Source organism: Leptonotus elevatus, chromosome 17, assembly GCF_054856555.1.
Source record: "Leptonotus elevatus isolate MCC_2025b chromosome 17, RoL_Lele_1.0, whole genome shotgun sequence".
NCBI lineage: Eukaryota > Metazoa > Chordata > Actinopteri > Syngnathiformes > Syngnathidae > Leptonotus > Leptonotus elevatus.
In genome coordinates, this window is record NC_141255.1 from 10,577,412 (window position 1) to 10,597,124 (window position 19,713).

The following is a 19,713-nucleotide window of genomic DNA, read 5'->3' on the forward strand; positions in this document are numbered from 1 at the left end:
AAAAAAACAATTTTAATAAGAAAATGGTGCTGTACAGTATTGCACTAAAATTATAGAATATAACAATGTAAAGGACTATTTACAACGACCTATTTTTTTTATAAATATTTTTCTTAACTCAAAATGACAGACCTCAGGAAACAAAGTATGACATAATGCAAAATGTATTTGTTTTGTTGTTTATTTAGAGTTTTATTTATATGCAGCCCCACAAGACTAAACACGACATTCTGATTAACATTGCGTTTGTGGAATATGTGTTAAGCAACAAAATCCTAGTTTGAGCCTATCTCATGGGGCGGACATTTTGCCACCTGCTGCCAACCGGAAATGACATCACAGTTGCTCAGGGCTCAGGTAATGACCAAGCACAGCTCATCTGAGCCTGCGATGTATAAAAATTGGGTGAATTTTGCTGCCCAACTCAAATTCCACAAACACAATCTTCATCCGAATGCTGTTTCGACGAGTGGGGGCACACACACACACACACACACACACACACACACACACACACACACACACACACACACACACACACACACACACACACACACACACACACACACACACACACACACACACACACACACACACACACACACACACACACACACACACACACACACACACACACACACACACACACACACACTTCCCTCTAAGACATCATGGACTGTTATCAGTGTTTTGACATCATTAAACAAATATGAGAAAAGTCACAACAATTTGAGATTTTTAGCAGGTTTTTCATTTAAAAAAATCAAGAAATAGTATGCAAAATTAGTTTTTCAGAAGCAGAGCATTGTATCATACATTGCTGTGACTGTTCCAGCATCAATAATTCCAACAATTCTCCAGCAGATCCATTTTGGATTAAAAAGTAGTCCCGTTTCTATTTGAACTTGGCAGCAAACTGCAGTAAACATTCACTTGTCGAAGCTTTCCCTGAGTTTTAATAGTCTTCCTGCCCTCTACTGGTTTAGAATGGGCATGCAATTACTTCCACGTGATCACTTGGTTTGTATTCCACCGTCTATTGTTTAGCATTCTAAACCTGTTGAGCCAGGGCTCCACGTCACCAGTCTTGTTATGCTCATCATTTCTTCCACAAACGTCTATTCACCATTGCCAAAATAAATACCCGGCCTTGAAAAAGGTTCTTTATCTCAAGATGGAGCAGACCTGTAGCAACAAAGAATCAAAACCTTGACATTAACAAGACCAATTTAAAAATATATATATGCATTTGCTTTCATAATTTCAGAGATAATGTGGACAACAAAACCAGTACATACCCAAAACAAGGAGTGGGAAGATGTTACATATCTGGTTCTGCAGAAAAAGATAATAAGACAGTAAAAAAAAAAAAAAAAAAAAAATCTCTTCATTGAGCTTTTAGGGCTCTATATGTGACATAGATGCCTTAACTAATCTGTTTACTAAACTTTGATTCCTAATCCTTGCTTATTATTTAACCACAAATCGATGTTGAGTGCTGTATTGTCCAAATACCTCCACTGTAGCTAAAATGAGGTAGTTAACCTGTATATATTTTTGTGGTTGTTCTTTGTAGTTAACCATTTGATTCCATAATAACAAATATTCCTTTCTTATGCTACTGATGTTTGTATGGCTGAAAATGTAAACGTACCCCAAACAAACGTCCTGGAAATCCCCATGTGAGTCACCAGGCAGGTGTACTTCTCTCCACTTTTGGGGGAAAAGGGCACATATTTGGTCGCATAGTAGTCCCAGTCCGCCTCGAAGATCATCTCCGTCTGATTGGCCTGATTGATCACGACGCCGTTTCTCAGCAGGTCAATTTTGATCACCGGCGGGTTGAACTTGTTCACATGGCAGAGGAGGATGTTGGCTTTGTCCAACACTCCTTTTGTCCGGCTGTACACCTGAACGACTGGCGCAGCTGTAAAAACAACAACAACAACAACAACCAAAAAACGAAAAAATCACAAAAAGAACGTGCCAATAACTTTCCAAGGACATCTTAAAACTATCTGTGACTCTTCCGGTCTCTGTATTTTTGTAGTCAGAGGGAAATGGTCACTGGTCTGGTGTCACGTTTTGGTTTTGTTGGGTTAGGGTTTTGATTATTTTGGTGTGTTTGTTGTGTCTTTCTGTAATTGGCGTTTGTCTTGTGTTCCTGAGTGTTTCCCTTGTCTCGTTATGTCTAATTACGTCCACCTGTGTGCCTGTTCCCTTCCCAGTGTGTTTGACCAATCGGTGCCCTCTTCCTATTGTGTTCCCCAAGTGTGTCTCTAATTAGTGTTAGTGTATTTAGTCTGTTGTGTTTGTCGAATCGGTGTGGGATCATTGTCTATGTCAGGTGTCGAAGTCCGGCGTGCCTGTCGCCGTGTGCCTGTCGCCGTGTGCGTGTCGCCGTGTCGTCGTCGTCCGATGTTGTATATTTAGAAATAATACTGGACAACTATACTTACATTGTTTGGTCACTGCAGAGCCCGCGAGGCAATAGATACCGAATACGACCGATAATATGTGCGCATTCATAACTTTAAATTCACTCAATTTAGTTATTTAAAACAAACATGCAAACGAAAGAAAATTCGTAATGTTACTGTTAATGTTAAAGGCGTTGTATAGAGAATGTACCGTGTGTGCAAACGTGACCTAAAACTCCGCCCACATGTAGGTGCGCCTTTTAATGACAACATGCCACTGGGGGCCTGTAAACACGCGGAAATGGCCAGGCACTCCCATTTGATTGCGATCACTGTCACCAGATAGTTTTATCCAGCTTGTAAAATAACCTACTTGACTGGTTTTGGGCTGACCTTTGTCGCCTGCCTTGTTGTTTGCCCTGTTCGAACAATAGTTTTCTCATAACACAAACGTTGGGGGGGTTAACGAGATACACGTTCCTGTAATGAAGTTGATATTTCAAGAATTTGTACTTTTTCCTGATTACTTCTTACCTTTACTCATACATTTGAAAACAGTTTTTTTTAAATACATTTTCCCCCCTCACATTATTACAGGTTACATCGATCACATAACCACAAAAATTACAGTAAACTGAAGTAGAGCAGTTGTCAACCGCACATAAACTCAAGTACAAACAATAACATACTGTATACTTTCCTAATGACTGTTTCACCTTTATTACATTTAATAACAAATAGCTTTACTTTCTACTCCTAAAAATTGAGAAATGAAAACTTGTGTGGATGACATCACGATCCAAAACAAAAACCAGATTCAACTGCATTGTTGTTGCATTACCAAATTATTTGACAACACAAGCTCTAAAGTGACCCTTCAGCAATCAGTGTGGATAATTTATGAACCCATGGTAGAATACTTTTTTTTTTTAAATCACATTAAATGTCCATTGCCAAATGTTTGCATGATTGTGAAAGTTTATAAACACCAGACAATTTAAAAAACCTTTATTCTTGAAAATACTTGATCATTGCAGTACTTCATTCATCAAACTACACTTTAACAACAAAGAACAAACCTCATTTGTGACCAAAATTGATTAGAGGAAACATCATTGCCCCAGCCCCATTTTATACAAAATAAAAACAGTTTGAAAGTCCATGGGAGTAATCGCTGCATTTTGTGCAATCTTCTTTGTTCTACTGTTGATTATACAATAATGGGACAAGGCAGAAAGGAGAGAGTCTATTCTGTCATTTGTCACATTCGGCTTACATATAATTACTGAACATAATTTCGTGTGGGTATTGAAAATGTTAAAACAGTTCTAAAATAGCTTGCACTTATTGCTACTATTTCTAGGGTATGAAAACTTCCATAAATGATGATTAGTGTATGGCTAGCATGAGATCATGACAGAGTATGTATGTCGTGCATGATGAAGTTGATTAACAATATTCCCAGCGGTAACGCTAAATGAATGCAAGAGATGTGAGAAATTGAAAAGTCGTGGCAAATCCATGATTCTGGCTGGATTGGCCTTGGATTTTGTCACTGGCCCCCTGCTCACATGTTGGGTTCTGTAAAAAATAAAAATAAAATATATTCATTGTATCAAGCAAATTCTAACATCAAAATTCGGTTTAATTGTAATAGAAGGGCACATTTCATCCATGAAAAATATTTTAAAAAACAAACAAACAAACAATGCATGCACCAGAGTGAAACCAGAATTTGCCTTTAGGGATTGAAATGAAAACTAGGGATAGGCCGATAATCGGCCCGGCAGATAATCGGCGCAGATATTCAGCATTTTATGAATATCGGCAAACGGCCTTTTTGTTTTGTTTTGATGGCCGATATATTACAAATGTTTACAAAAAAGACAAATCATCAAATACCATGGATATTAAAAAAAGTCAATAAAATTTATCATAGGGATTTTACATAAAAGGTAACAACAAAAAATACACTAAAGCATTTAAGAATACATGGCCCACAAATATGTGCCAGTATTCTCCTCGCTTCAATTTATTTTCACTTTGGTTTTATTTACTTGGACAACAGTAAGTGCCTTGAGCTTATACATCCATGACAGTTGGGAATGTTTCCAACAACAAACAAACATGACTCAATGAAGGAGCGTCCCGGGCTGTATCAATTTTACTCACCCCAATCAATATTGTTGGGAGCATTCGCCGCATGAGTGACACGGCAGATGTATTTGTCATCTCTCATGGGAGTGACCTCAATATACTTGGTCAGATGGAAGTGCCAGTCCTTTTCGAAACTCAAGTCGGTCTCGATGGCGTTCACGATTTCCTCTCCGTTTTTGAACAACTGGATGGTGATGTCAGGGGGGTGGAATTGACTCACGTGGCAGATCAGCGTGTTTTGCTTGCCGAACTTTCCCGGCTCGTGGCTGTATACTTGGACCGTTGGGGGTTCTATATCGGAGTTGGAAACTCAGGTTAAATGGGAGTCAGCACACACCAACCAAAAGTTTCTCTGATTAACCTCATGTTCTAGAAGGCGTTTTATTACATTTTTAGTGCACTTTTGCCATCTCTGCTTATTAGTGGGTAAACAGTAGTTTCTGAGTTCCTTATTTGTCCTTTTTTTATTAACTTATTTTGACAAAAGGAGTAGAAAGATGTATTTTTAATAGAGAGTAAAATAAGATGTCAACAGAAAAATAAACATTCACATAAAGTGCAAATAACTTTAAAAAGCGACTTTAGTTCAATATAATAACCAAGTACGTTTTTGTATTGTATTTCCGCGTCTATCAGTAGAGGGTGGAGTCCTGGAAGAAAACGAAACCTATGTCGACAGCAGTTTTTTTTTTAATGCTGAAAAACAGCTTGTTGCACCACTTGTAGCATCTTCTTTTGGGGTACCAATTAAAAAGAAAAACTTGTCAAATGCGAAGTGGATATTTTTCTGAGTGGCAACTCGCCACCTTGCGCTATTTTGCCGTAAATCGTACAAAGCAGGAATGACTAAGTCTGGCGTTCGACCAATCTGAGCCGTTCACGGCAAAATAGCGCGAGCAGGTCACCGTCGCGGCAAAAAATATCAACTGCCCTTTCAAATGATGTTAAATGTCATACTTACGGAACTTGGAGTCCACTGTCCAGTAAAATGCCGCCATTACGGCACATATTACCACGAGCTTCATGTTTACAACCATGGACGGAAATTCGTTGTGCATAAAAACTGAGAGAAATGCTTCGTTCTAACTCGAAGGGTAGAACTAAACAGAAAGTAAACTGCAGCAGTGCAGATAAGCACATTTTGAGCCCGCCCACTTCAGGACGTGTGGCTTTCCACCAAATAAGGACGATAGAACATGTCCACATTACATGAACGTGTTTTTTAAACGCATACTTGGTAGTATATTATTATTATATTTTTAGAAACACACATTACACACGAGCGACATTTTAGCAGGCACTGAAAACGACTGTTTATGGGGATTGCGCAGTTCTTAAACGGCAGTCGCTTCAAAATGACGTCACAATTACGCCATAAACGGTCACCTTTTAGTACTGTACTCAAAGTTATTTCTACCTACGTACATACTATATACATAGTGCAACCTAAATTCTCACTTAATTGAAAAGAAAGCACTGTTGCCTCATTTTGTTTTGATTTTTTATGCAGATAAAATTACATTATTTTATCTTTTTATTTATAAACAAAACAATGATTCTTGTACAGTACTGTTTATTCAGCTACATATCATCTACATATATTTGTCTATATTCTTATAAAATTGTCAATGAAGTTCTGAAATATATAAGTAACGATTGCTGTTTATTACATATGGGCTATTCAATCCAACAAGTTATCAAGTTGTGCTCTGGTTTGCCTGTCCCGTGTTAAATACTTAAATTAGAAATTGAGTCATTTTGTGGACAACATTGACCCCTATTGGCGACATATTGAATAAAAAAAAATCTCATTCCTAAAGAAGTACTGCATATTCTTAATATTTGTAATATTACAGGTCACCATCATATTGTCAAATCTATTGGATTGCATGTTTATGCAGATCCATTTGGAACCAAATACATTTGCAAATACCATATAACAGCTACATAAAAAAACAGTTACCTTATTACTAAAGTGTTCTTTATTTAGTTTTACACATCCTGACAATTGTCTGGCAGCGGATGCAAGGTCAATCCTTAATGGGAAAAAACAAAACAACAAAAAAAGCTATGACACTATGTAACAGTTCTAGTGACATTAAATATTATATCACCATGGCTGATTTTACAAAATAATAAATAAAGGAGCATTTGGTTTAATAAATGAGGAAACTGCTACAAAATACCAAATCTCAGATGTCAAATTCTAACAAGACTAGATCTATCGCAGGTTTTCCTCACCCCTTTAAGCCAGTTTCAACATTTCAAACCTAGTACATTCCCCCACAGCGATGCAGTGCCCATCTTGAAAAACAAAACAACAAAAACATAGCACACATTTAAGGCACGGTTGGGATGTCTGCCGCAAACTGTTTTGCACCAGGTTTGTGAACATCTGTCAATGTGCATCATTCGTACAACTATACACTGCAAATACTGAATGCGACTTTGAATTCACTGCATTTAAAAACATGAATTAGGTGCATCTTAGTGTTGATCAAGAGGTGCTGTTATATATATATACATATATATATACATATATATATATATATACATATATATATATATATATATATATATACATACATATATATATATATATATACATATATATATATATATATACATATATATATATATATATACATATATACATACATATATATATATACATATACATATATATATATATATATATATATATATATATATATATATATACATATATATATATATATATACATATATATATATATATATATATATACATATATATATATATATATACATATATATATATGTATATATATATATATATATATATATATGTATATATATATATACATATATATATATACATATATATATATATACATATATATATACATATATATATATACATATATATATATATATCTATATATATATATACATATACATATACATATACATATACATATACATATATATATATATATATATATATATATATATATATATATATATATATATATATATATATATATATATATATATATATATATCGATATATTCAGAGTGCTCCAAAGGTCACGGTGGCATCATTTCAAAAGGGAGGAAGATTGGTGGACGTTTAAAGAAAAAAAAGGGAAAATATGTCATTGGTAACATGAGAGCAAAAAGGTTGACAGAGGTAAATAATATACATGAATCATAACATAATATGTTGGATTACAACTGATCAAAGCTTTGGGCAAATATACAAGACAATGCTCCCTGATTGTGTTATGTCAGGAGCACTGCTAGTTAAGATTGTTAAGGGAACGAAAAGTGGCTGTATCAACAACAACAACAACAACAAAAAAAAGTGTGGGGGAGTGTAGGGGGCGCAGAGGCTTGTGGTTTGCTTTCAATGCATATTATTCAATAAAGCTTGTGCCGCCATTCCCATATATTTACAGCATGTTCATCGGCAATAATGAGAGGAAACAATGCTGTATTGGTCGCCGACATGGAGGCATACACCGATGCATGCAGCAGCCACATAGCCATAATGAACCGCAGTGAATTCCGCGGACTGTGGAAGAGACGCACGATTGGAGTCCTTGCACGCGCATTTAAACAAACCCAGAGGATATTGTTACATCTGTGACATTTGATACGAACATTGTAGAAAACCGACACTGGAAAAGACTCTGGGAAAACAAGTAATATAGAAATGTAAAAAAAGAACCAAACAAAAACAGCAACAAAAAAGTTAAGTTGTCCCTGTTAGAAAGGAGCGAAGGAGGAAAAACTTAACGTGGATCTCATGAGAAGCCTGAGGAGTTGGCCGAGCCGCGGGTCTGCGAGCTGGCCGTAGTGTTCGTGGCGTTTACGTGGAGGCTGGATGCCTTCAGGGGTGTGCTGCAGGCCTGAGACTGTGGGAAGCGCTGGTGGTACCGGTCCAAACGCAGGTATTTCACCGTCACCAGCTTACCTGTCAGGGCAAAGGAACCACAGGAGTAAGTGTATGCTACTGCTTAAGGCTTTGCGATACCGTATGGCCTACCAAGAAAACATTGGCTTGCTCTAGCAAAAATGCTTTCCGATCCAAATTGGGATGGATTTTCCTGTTGAAATACACACAAGCAGTTACCTACCATCAAACCACGAGCCATGAAGCGCCTTGAAGGCTTTCCCTGAGTGCTCTGCCGAGAGGCACTTCACGTAGACGCAGCCCTGTTGAGCAAAGTGTCAAGGTTGGCTGTGAAATTGCCGACGTCAGGATGCAGAGGCTGCGTGCGACTACCTCTCGAGAGTTCTTGTCAACTGTGATGTGGACGATGCCGTTGTTGTCGCTGCACTTCTCCAGGATGGCCTCGTGGATGGCGAGATCCCAGTTCTCCCCGACCTCCCTGAGGGGAAAATAAATAAATAAATAAATATGAGCTGCTGGTGGCGGGAGGTACGGACGTTTGGTCGCTCGTCACCGAAATGAGCAAGACACTCACATGACCGGGTCAAACATGTTCCTAATCTTTAAACACGGCGTCAGGCTATTTGGTGGCGAATTCCGTCGGTCCAGAGGAAAAGCTGAAAATGAAAAGCAAACAGGTTGACGCTGAAACTGATGACTCGCAAGAAAGCGCAGTGACACTTAATGAGTGCGGTACCTTTTCCCTGCCAAACTTTGGAGGGAAGTGAGGAGGTCTTGTCGCAGCTGAGAGACGGCTGGATCCACCTCCAGACAAGGAAGTCTGATCCCCCAATTTTCTGGCTCTCCGTTCGAATTCTGGATTCGTTGGCAGACAGAAATCTCACAGCGCGCTCCCAGATTCTCTGCATTTTCTTGCTGCAAGACAACAGACGAGGACGAGCATGAGGATGTGCTGGCCCTGTTTACCGACGATAGTGTTTGGACTTGGTTTCATTATCGCTGTGCTGCGTGTTCGTACTAACCGGTCCTGAGGCTGAACCAGGGAGTCTCGGACGTGGGGTATGGGCAGGTAGGGCTGAAGATCTTGGTTCTCTTGACAAGCGTCATTATGGCTCCTTAGAACATCTGAACAACAATAAACAAACAGCCATGGTTAGGAAATAACATGTGCTGGTACTCAGACATGTCTCACAGCTTTCAATCAATGAATTGGGAGGAGGTCCTAGGAAAAGTATCCCTCCCATTAGATTTAGTCGTGTTCCTGGTAATGAAAGTGCTGGAGATGTTCTGTCCATTCATTTTCCTGCTTTTGTGAGGGCAGCAGGAAGTTAACCAGAAATGTATTTGCTGATCTCTGGTGAGAGTGCAAGTACGACACAACTCACGAGCATAGTGCAAGTAGCACATTTAGGAGTATTTCTTTTTTTTCCTGGCACAAAATAACTTCATTGAATGCACTACATACTTTATACACAACAACATAGGTCTTCTACATTACTCACCATAGGGAATAGATACCATAAGCAAAATCTACTATAAGACACTGGTAACTCGATCACAAAGTTTGATTTGTCACCCCCCGCCTCCCAAAAACCTCCCCCCGCCTCCCAAAAACCTCCCCCCGCCTCCCAAAAACCTCCCCCCGCCTTGTTTGTTACATGCTTTGTTTAAGAAAACTTCCATTTTATTGTAAAACAGAAATAATTAAATGGGAAAATGTCAGGGAAAAAAATATTTAAGTTTAATGAAGCCCAAAGTCATACTAGTTTTGCCATTAAATGTGTTCTTAGTTTTTGCAAGTAATAAAAAAGAATCATGCTTAGAGTCCCAGCACCAATATCGTTTTTTTTTTTTTTGCAACCTCCTATAGCAGCTCATTTTTTTCTTTTTATATAATTTGTACGTCTTTTACTTCAGGTATAATAAGCTTTTTAAAAAGAGAGCAGCAATTGTATTGAGGCAGCCCGTACAATTCCTAATTATTTCCTCATCTCGTCATATGTAGACAAGTTTCTTGGCTGTCATGTGCTTCTTACCGATGATTCTCTCCACCATGTGATACATTTGTCGGGTTTCCTCCTCCTCTCTCTTCCAGCGATACTTGACGTAGCACACCAGACCCCACAGGCCGCCAACCACTGCGTGCAGACATGCACATGCATGATTCACAGGTTGAAACATGATGAATCAAACACGCATTCCATTTGTGCCAGGGGGCAAATTCCTCTTAAATCAAAATAATCACCATGTGAACATGGATGGCGAGGCTAGGTTTAAAAAAAAAAGAAGCAGTTGTTGTCCTACCGGCTGCCAAGAGGGAGACTCTGCTGATGACGGTGAGGAAAGCTCGACGGAAGCGGCACGTGAAAGCCATCCTTGGATGCGTGGACTCCAAACGAGCGACCTCTGACACGTCTGTCATGGGCTCATTGGCTACTTGCCCGGTCAGCCTACAAACCGCCCCACGCACAGTCAGTGCCAATAAAACCATGATCAGTTAATTGCCACCCATTACCTTATTCCAACATCTTGGCCTGTACGGATGATCCATTCAAGTGACGTGTAGATTAAGTCTTCAAACTTCTCATTCTGAGCCTAGAGCGTGACAGACAATATGAATCTCGCAATTATATTACCACATTTCATGACAAACATTTTTAAGAGTGGAAAACAGCATAGTGGTTAAATTTAAAAAGGACATTCATTGAGTACTATACCATCAAATATGCAGAGGCCTCATCTATGGATAGACTCCTGTTTGGATATTGCTGGTCTCCACAGTCATGTTGGCCTTCAAACACACAAAAAACACTCACATAACAAAAAAAGAAAGAGGGTTTTGCACATATTGTGATCTCAGTATGTTTGGCATTTAAGTTTTTGTGCACAACTGGCTCAACATTTTTTTGTTTTTAAATTATACCACCTAAAGGAAGCATGTACAGATTGAACAGTACTGGTCCAAGCATGGAACCCTGCGGGACACCATAAACGTCTACACACACAACCACACATTTCTGATATCACAATATGATAAAAAACCAACGGAATTTACTCAATTACAAGCTGATTACGAGATGGTACATGTTTAAAAAACCAAACCAAAAAAAATGTTTTAGCTGTATCAAACACAACAATAACGCAGTGATCAAGCAGCTTTGCAAAGTTAGACTTTGATACGTACCAGCAATGTGCGCTAGGTGGTCGTGGAGATTGAGAAGCAGCTTCAAAATGAGGTCCCTAACAGTCTTGTCCTGCAGATGGGAACAGTTCACAAATGATTAACAATCTCATCTTCTATTGTGTTATATACAGCTGTTGCCACACAAGTTTGTAAACAAAATTGACAAGACAGTGTACAGTACAAAGGATGTGTGCTTACATGCATAGCGTCGAACTCGCTGCCAAATGGGTGACTCTTAACTGCAACAAAAGACAAAAGGATGCAGTCAAAATAAGCGTTAAACTGAGGGCACAAGCTCGACCGGTTTCAGGAAATTTGCTTCTTCTGCAATGAGAGAGTATGTTGGAGAAGCAGTGAGTCGTTAGCTGGGTTTACATGGAGACTTTTTTGTGATTCCGATTGAAATCATTCCGAATGAAGATCTCTGGTCACCTGTTTACATGTGGCGTGATCCATTCCGATCTGCCTTTTATATGCTCCCCCGTTTAATCAGATCAGCCCCGCGGCAGCGGCGGGGCGCACAAACATCGATCACGTGATTTATCAAGATGGAGTTTATTCGCCATTTAGCACAGTAGTTATGATAGTGGTAACACTTTTATTGAAGCCACATCTTGATAAAAAAAAACATGTTTCAAGTACTTAAAAACAAGTTCTCCCCTCGCAGACAAGCTCTGGGTAGACGCCGCCATTTTAGTGGGCGGAAACGATGACGTCATGATGCATTTACGTCAAGACAGAGCATGCGCATGCCGGACGCAGCCTCGCTATTCCGAGTGTATACATGATTGCACAGGCTACCGTAGGTGTCATCTATGGAAGCTGCAGTGTAAAAAAAAAGAAGACGTTTTTATTTGAGCTTTATGCCCTGAAAATTCTGCAATCAATTATTTCAGATGATTTGACACGTGTCAGCATACACCTGCACTCGAGTGGCCAGGGCCAAGCAGGATGACGTCATACTGCTTTGCACCAAAAGTTGAGCTGGATTCAACTATTTGGTGACTTTGCTCGCCCTCCAGCTCAGACACAGTCAGCCATAATGAAAGCTCTCTGCACTGCTGCTTTCAGTGCGTGGAACTAGCCACATTTTTTTTTTTTTTTTTTGTTGGGGATGTGTCATTTCTGTTTTCCAGTGTTTCATTTGTAAAGAGCTGTTTTGTGGTGCTTGTGCAGTCAGACATATTGGTTGCAGCTAGGGCAGGGCAAAAGTGACAACTCAGGTGACTGCAGAAAAAAAAATGCTGAAAAAGAATTTGGGTAAAAACTCCACACAAGTGCTGCAGCTATGGGATATTTTTGAAAATTGACTATCACATTGATTAATCGGATTTTGGTAACCGATTTTCGGCATCGCGAGCACGAGTGCGTACTCATTCTGGTGTTGGTCTGAACAGACTGGGAAGCCAATTATTATCATCGGGTTTGTGGAAGACATGATGTCACAGCTCTGTACAAAATGTGTGGTTGGGTGGTCGCCCAGTAATTTAGCAAACCACCGTGGCTCGTCTGCTTGCTAACTCAAGATCTATAGAAGTGGGGCCCAAACTACAGCCCGGGGGCCATTTGTGACCCGCCATTCATTTATCAGCAACCCACAACATATACAAAAAAGGCATAAACAAAAAAACATTTGACATGGACGGCAAAGCTAGTTTAAAAAAAAAAAAAAAAAAAAGGATGGAAGTGTGCCGAGTGAGAAGGGAGGATGGCAAAAAATTACCGGTAAGTACACCTACTTTGACTAAATTGGTTTATATACTTGAGAGCTTGTCTAGATATACAATATACAAAAATAAAATATTTACAACAAATAATACAATTCCTCTTCAAAACACTGTGGTGAAAAAAACCCCCAAATTTTAGAAGAAAAAAAATGTTTATCCTCAAGTAACTTTAAAAAAAATGGTAATCTTAACGTTTGATCTTGTTTTGATTCTGAATGTGGTGGTTGGATTTGGTTGCCGTTTAGTGTCAGTATGGATTTAGTCTAGTGGGATCTTGAAAATCCAAAATCATTTGCCGGTGGTAATAGAAAGCTGGTATGTAGCAGTTTTTCCCCCAAAACAATAAACTATTAACAATATATCATTGCTTGCTAGATTTCAGTGTGTTGAATACATTAAAGTCAAATTATTTCAAAGCGGCTCTTGCATCCGTCCATATTTCTGGACTTGGCCCTCAAATGAAAAAGTTTGGACACCCCTGCTCTATGGCATCAAAAGAGCCATTAATTCGAGTAACATAAATTAATTTTTGACCTGTATTTCAACCATGGCAGCCACCATGTTAATTTTTTTTACAGGCAAAGTATGGCCAGCAGTTCTTCTACTTAACATCACATAACATCCCTGTTTTGACTGACATGTCTCACACATAGTCAAATTTTGTTACTTTGTTTACTAGTGGTGCAATCACAGCTTGCTTGAGCTTTTAGCACCAGAAGGCATGCGCGTGTCAAACTAGAATGAAATCCCTGTTTAATTTGTAATAATTTTGTGTGGTCTCTTTTTCGCTGGAATTTAAAGATGCAGGTTGTGCTGGAATCTCATTTTGTGATACTTACTGACTCCATCCACCTCTGATGACCCAGTGCCCCTCATCCTGAGGTACATGAGGCCCAGCACAAGGAAGAAGAGGCAAGCGGCTGTGAGCAGAAACATGGACAGGTAGTGGGCACTGAAACTGCTCGATGTGGCCACCTCATCCCTTTTGAACTGTTGCAAAAGATCATCATCGGGTGCGGTAGACAGCTTCTCCCTCAGGGGCTGGCTGTACGAGTGGTTGGGGGCGGTGTGGTTGGAGTGGTTACCCCTGTATGTGTGGGCCAGGCTGCTGTAGTTGGAAAATCGCGGTCTCAGCCCGATGTTGAAGCGACTGGCGTCCTCGCCGTCGGCGTGGTTGTTCTTCTCCACTTCTCCTCTGTGGTTCTCCGAAAGCGACACGTAGATGGTCTTCCTCGGAAAGCTACTCTTCGCGCCGGCGCCGTCTTGCTCCTCCTTTCGTCTGCCCACCATGTTTAGACTCCCGGGTGGGTTGGGCGCTAAAATCGCCGCCTTAGCGTGGCCCCGTCTGGGCTCCAGGCTACCCCGCTGTCGGTTCCCACCAAGGCCCCAAACCTCCTCCGCCTCCCCTTCGTCGGAGTCGGAGTAATTCCCAGCTAGCTTGCTTGTATCTAAGTGTGACGCCCTACTGCCGTTTAAAGAGCGCGAGGACTTGTCTTCAGCCCCTTCAAAGTCGTCCTCGGATTCATCGTAATCCCTTGCTTCTGCTTCGAGACTTGATTTAACGCCGAGTCCCCAGCCCGAGGAGACACGTCTGTTACCCCCCGGAGCCAACGTAGAATTGTAGCTGTTCAGTGGACTCCCCGCGCCATGTCGACTTTTCTCTTTATCGAGCTTTATCTTCAGAGCGGGGCTCCTCCGCGGCGCCCCGTCGCTGTGGTTGAGAGCCTTCCTTTTCAGCGGAGCTTCGACGTCTGACTCGTCCGAGCTGAAGCCGAGGACGGTGGACTTCCGGCCCGGTCTCCTGCTGGAGCTCAGGTGCGTGACGTTATGGCTGGCTGGCCTGGCTCCCGCCGTGTTGCCGCCACTGTTGCTGTTGACGGCCGCGACGCTGCGGGTTTTGGTGGCTCGAACTTCTCGCTGGTGCTCCTCGCGAAGCTTCTTGAGCTTCTTCAGATACACCGGCCGAGTGTGTTCGGTAACCGGACCCGGAGTGAAACCGAAGCGCTTCAATTCGGAGTAAAGCTCCTCGTCCGTTAACTGCGTTGACGCCATCTTGGTCCAACTCTAGCAAAGGACTTTGGGGCGGAAGTGACGTTGGGTAAAGTGACAGGCTGCTGTGTTTTAATTGGATTAGACCCAAAACTTTGGCAGACGTTTAAAAACACGCAAAAGGCTGTCTTTGATTTTTTTTCTTGAGTTATAGTTTACGTCTCTGAAAAATGATAAAGGAGACTAATACGAAATTATCAATTGATTTTGCAATTGTTACGTATATACTGTATTTTAGTATGCTTTCTTTAATAATATAAACTATTGATAACACACTCTCAAATTCCAAATACAAATGTTATTGAGGGCGTATTGAGAGCGAGACAGAGAGGCAGAAAATGAAAAATAGTCAAAATAGCCTAAAGGTAGTGGGTTTCTTTCTCTTTTGTCTCAATATGTTTCTTTGTTGAGCGCGATGTTTATCTGGTATATTATGTATTTTGTCATAATGATTTACGTATACTTATGTATTTAATAGATAATAAAGTCGTTAGATGGGTGTAATGACGTTCATAACGTTGTCGCTAACCGCCTATCGCCAAAACTAGAGCGACGCTGATTGGTTGTTTATGGCAAAGATGAAGAATGAGAAGCGGATTGGTTGCTTTAGCACGTGACTAAGATTAGTTAACTTTCTTCGCGCTGGATTCAAGACGTTCATTTATTTGGAGAAACAACTTCTTCATACATGTTCCAAATTTTACGTTTATGTATTCACATGCAGTAGGCCTATGTTCAATATTTAAAAACAAAACAAAAAACAACAGGCCAAACCGAGCCGCCACCTTGGAAAGGTAACGGCGGTACACCTTCCCAAATGTAAAGCATGCTTTAAATTAAATTTCTATCAGTTTTATCTATCCAACTTTCTTGACGGATGGACTTATCGACACACACAGAGTACATTGTATAAACTGATGTATCCACTCTTTTAAATGCTAATTTGTGATCATTTCAACCGTTTGTGAAAATAAATGCAGAATACGACTCTTTATGCATACTACGAAATTTAACATGCGTTTTACGTATGTTCACACAAAAGGTGACAAGTATTTTGTTTAATATGACATTTATGATGATAATTTATTTGCCAAACAGCTAGAGAAATTAAATTACAATAAAACTGAACACAAGAGTTGTGATATTCAGGCTTAAAAACCCCCCATTGTTAATAGTGCGAGGGAACAATGGAATCTGATCAAACCTGCACAATTATCACGTTGAATATTGCACATATATAGATAGCACTTAAAAATAAGTATTGAGCGCAATTAAATGCATTTCCAAGACAGGCACAGACATAAAGACATTGCATCCCACGGGTTACAACAAAACATGATTACAGTATTTTGATTCCTTCAGAATACTCATTTTCGATTAATAACGTGTTATTTTACCCAACAGATTCTCTGTGCCGGTAGTGTAAAGAGAAAGTAAAAGAATAAATTGTCAGTATAGCTGGCTCCAGTGTTTAACCAGAGCCATGTCCTACAATTCAAAACACAATCTGATGTGAGAATGAATTCACTTCAAGCTTTTAAAATTGATATCGGCCTTTTTAGTGCTTCTTCATCGAGTCCAGGATACGCAAAATGTGAAGGAAGAGGTTGACGATGTCCAGGTAGAGATTGATGGAGGCCAAGATGTGCTCCTCGGGGGAGAGCTGCTTCATCAACATGTGGGTGTCGTAGATGATGAAACCGCAGAAGACGAGCGCACCGGTCCCAGCGAACAGCAGCTCTGTGCTGTCGCTGTTGAAAAACACCTGCAAAGAAAACCAAGGAGGACCAACACTGTCAAGTTATTTGAAGTTGATCAAAAAAGTGGACTCCAATTTAAAAAAAAATGTTGAATGCTTTGATGTGGACATTTTGTTAAATCTCTGTTAAAATTCTCTATTTTCACTGAGCCTCAACTACACAGTAAACTGAACAAATTGAATTGACGCTGTGTCAAGTAGATCCACTTACCCTCATAACGCTTGCAATTAGGAGGATCCACAAGCAGGAAAAAAGGCTGCAACACAAAGCAAATCATACACTGCGCTGCAAATCTAAACATGTTTCTTCCCGTACGCCTTTTTGGGCCAACTTACGCTGCTCCCAGTTTGGTGAAGTCTCTCTTGGACTGGAAGGTGTAGGCGGTCAGTCCGGCAAACACGGCACAGGTCAGGAACAAGGCTTGGAGCACGGTGGAGTACTCATAGAAGGTCACTGTATAATATAAAGAGAGCTGTTTTATCATCACAAAAATCCAACAAAGAGATACTGCATAGTGGCACATTGGTTTACAAGTTCAATTTACTCTGTGACCAAGATTGTTACTCAGTCAGTGTACTCATTTAAAATCAATTTTCCTCATTCAAATGAATTGAAATATCATTCATTTGTTCCAGGCCCATAAAGACCAGCACTCAAAAACACGTTATTAAAAAAATATAAAAACATAGGGAATGTAAAGGAACAACTGGTTTAATGAAGTTTAATTAAGCTAACACACCCAGTAGGCTGAAGACAAGCTAAGACGATTGCATGTGTTTGTCAGCTTGTCCTGTTTAACAAGCTCAGTGCATAGGTGAGGGTGTTCCTCCTTTTTTTTTTTTCTCAAGCTGATATGTTGGAACACTCACTATTTGATTCAACCAAAGTTGTATTTAGTTCTACTTACAAGCAGTGGCCACTGAGACCGCCTCCAGTAAAGTCTGTAAACAACACAAGTCATTAAAAGCAGAAGGTGTGCATTAGGCCCAGGACAAGGAAGAAGACACAGGAAGTCAAGAAATACAGTGGAGCCTCCAAAGTCCAAAGTCACTGTGAAGATTGTAAAATTTTTACACCAAAGAACTTGCTGCCCAAAAATGTATCTCACCCGTAATGAGTACAAACAGTACAGAATCTGGATATAAGTGAAATCAGTTTTGAACTCCACCAAAGGCATTTTATTCTACGTTAGAGGGTCCACTGTATTTAATATGGGGCAAATAATTGTTCCTTAAATTGAACAAATCCCTTACGAATACAAGCAGCAGGTAGAGGTTGACTGGATGCTTGTGTCTGTACACGGCCAAGGCCACAAGCAGGACCAAAGAGCCCAGAGCAGAGCCCAAAACAACAGCGGGGCTGTGAAAGACAGAAGTAAAAGGCAAGGCATGATGAGAACCACTTCCCCAAAGGAGTCTTAACTGTGGCGATTCATTTTATTAAATGTAGTAACTAACACTATGTAGCATCATTATATCATGTGATTAATGTTTCCTATTTGGCATACATTGCAATATGATCATCTTGGAAGCGGGATCTTTCTGTAATTCATTTTCTTCATTTCTTCCTTATTCTTCCCCATATTTTTTGTTGTTGCTTGTTTTGCTTTTCTGGATGAGGGTTACGACCATGAGAAATTGTTGACCCCCCCCCCCCCAAAAAAAAGAATTATGTTGTAATTAAGAGTTACATAAACTGTTTATTATGCTAGCTGTACGAAGTAACATTGAGTTATGTTCTGTTCACTAACATTTTAGGCATAACAATTTATAACTAACCCCACTACATTGTCATGTCCTCACCTGGCATGGACAAAGTCCTTTATGGTCTGAGAGAACATAAACAGGGCAGACGTGCCCGTCGTCAGAATGATTTGCAAGCTCAGGAGGGTATACACCTTCCGCAGGAAATCTGAAAAAGGGTTAGAATTAGAAATACAGACAGTATATGTTTTTTTAGAGATAACAACTTGTTTGCACCATGAAATTAACGTCCCACCCTAAAAAATAGAATAGCAAGATTGCTTGAGCGATGCTGATACTTTGAAGTGGCACTAAACAAATATACATGGACTATCCATACACGCGAAGTACTATCCAGTTAACGATATGGGTGTTCTGGAGCAATGCATTCACATTACACTGTCCAACCAAACACAACACTGCAAACACTTACGCTAGCTCGTGGCTAGTTTTCGATTAATTACTTCACATACCCATACGTATATGCACACTGGCTGAAGCAACATTTGTGCCATAGTTGAAGTCATCTTCAATCGAAGACCTCGGGTAATTTTCACTACTCATGGTTAAAATGGTCGCAATGTCGTCGTTTGTTCCGAAAACTGCACAGAATAAAGACCGATGTGAAACTAGGACGCGCAGCTATGACGTCTTCGAGCATGTAAATAAACCTTTTTTTTTCCATCAAAGCTTTATTGAAAAATCCTAACGACCGCGATCGCGATTGCTCGATAGATTTTATTATATTTCTTTAAGTTTATCCTACATTCATTCAT

General features: G+C 39.9%; 4 protein-coding genes across 4 annotated transcripts; all 4 read right to left on the reverse strand.

Moving 5' to 3' along the window:
• Positions 1–163: 163 nt before the first annotated feature.
• Positions 164–2,634, reverse strand: LOC147159779 (beta-2-microglobulin-like). Its single transcript, XM_086059246.1, has 4 exons — positions 2,460–2,634; positions 1,655–1,927; positions 1,299–1,335; positions 164–1,185 (listed from the first exon to the last, which is right to left on the reverse strand). The coding sequence occupies exons 1-3, from the start codon at positions 2,527–2,529 to the stop codon at positions 1,322–1,324; spliced, it is 357 nt and encodes a 118-aa protein (XP_085915372.1). The 5' UTR covers positions 2,530–2,634; the 3' UTR covers positions 164–1,185; positions 1,299–1,321.
• Positions 2,635–3,413: 779 nt separating this feature from the next.
• LOC147159780 (beta-2-microglobulin-like) lies at positions 3,414–5,796 on the reverse strand. Its single transcript, XM_086059497.1, has 3 exons — positions 5,539–5,796; positions 4,593–4,868; positions 3,414–4,001 (listed from the first exon to the last, which is right to left on the reverse strand). Exons 1-3 carry the CDS (start codon positions 5,633–5,635, stop codon positions 3,988–3,990), a joined length of 387 nt encoding a protein of 128 aa, XP_085915623.1. The 5' UTR covers positions 5,636–5,796; the 3' UTR covers positions 3,414–3,987.
• A 1,746-nt stretch (positions 5,797–7,542) lies between these two features.
• lemd3 (LEM domain containing 3) lies at positions 7,543–15,454 on the reverse strand. Its single transcript, XM_086059502.1, has 13 exons — positions 14,226–15,454; positions 11,858–11,898; positions 11,660–11,729; positions 11,193–11,266; positions 10,991–11,070; positions 10,780–10,925; positions 10,512–10,613; positions 9,498–9,600; positions 9,212–9,390; positions 9,050–9,131; positions 8,848–8,953; positions 8,699–8,777; positions 7,543–8,535 (listed from the first exon to the last, which is right to left on the reverse strand). The coding sequence occupies exons 1-13, from the start codon at positions 15,436–15,438 to the stop codon at positions 8,366–8,368; spliced, it is 2,445 nt and encodes an 814-aa protein (XP_085915628.1). The 5' UTR covers positions 15,439–15,454; the 3' UTR covers positions 7,543–8,365.
• A 1,024-nt stretch (positions 15,455–16,478) lies between these two features.
• tmbim4 (transmembrane BAX inhibitor motif containing 4) lies at positions 16,479–19,598 on the reverse strand. Its single transcript, XM_086058128.1, has 7 exons — positions 19,411–19,598; positions 18,998–19,106; positions 18,449–18,554; positions 18,103–18,136; positions 17,531–17,648; positions 17,406–17,451; positions 16,479–17,200 (listed from the first exon to the last, which is right to left on the reverse strand). Exons 1-7 carry the CDS (start codon positions 19,499–19,501, stop codon positions 16,994–16,996), a joined length of 711 nt encoding a protein of 236 aa, XP_085914254.1. The 5' UTR covers positions 19,502–19,598; the 3' UTR covers positions 16,479–16,993.
• Positions 19,599–19,713: the final 115 nt, after the last annotated feature.

Bases quoted from the DNA above. Each gene is read 5' to 3' on its own strand.
- LOC147159779 (XM_086059246.1), bottom strand. From the start codon at position 2,529: ATGAATGCGCACATATTATCGGTCGTATTCGGTATCTATTGCCTCGCG. The intron at 1,928-2,459 runs GTAAGTATAGTT...TTGTTTTTACAG, and splicing joins CTCTGCAGTGACCAAACAAT to CTGCGCCAGTCGTTCAGGTG.
- LOC147159780 (XM_086059497.1), bottom strand. From the start codon at position 5,635: ATGCACAACGAATTTCCGTCCATGGTTGTAAACATGAAGCTCGTGGTA. The intron at 4,869-5,538 runs GTAAGTATGACA...ACTCCGATATAG, and splicing joins GACAGTGGACTCCAAGTTCC to AACCCCCAACGGTCCAAGTA.
- lemd3 (XM_086059502.1), bottom strand. From the start codon at position 15,438: ATGGCGTCAACGCAGTTAACGGACGAGGAGCTTTACTCCGAATTGAAG. The intron at 10,614-10,779 runs GTAGGACAACAA...GTCTGCACGCAG, and splicing joins AGTCTCCCTCTTGGCAGCCG to TGGTTGGCGGCCTGTGGGGT. The intron at 9,601-10,511 runs GTAAGAAGCACA...ATTGTTGTTCAG, and splicing joins CATGGTGGAGAGAATCATCG to ATGTTCTAAGGAGCCATAAT.
- tmbim4 (XM_086058128.1), bottom strand. From the start codon at position 19,501: ATGAGTAGTGAAAATTACCCGAGGTCTTCGATTGAAGATGACTTCAAC. The intron at 19,107-19,410 runs GTATGTGAAGTA...ACCCTTTTTCAG, and splicing joins CAGTGTGCATATACGTATGG to ATTTCCTGCGGAAGGTGTAT. The intron at 18,137-18,448 runs GTAAGGGATTTG...TGTTGTTTACAG, and splicing joins TCTACCTGCTGCTTGTATTC to ACTTTACTGGAGGCGGTCTC.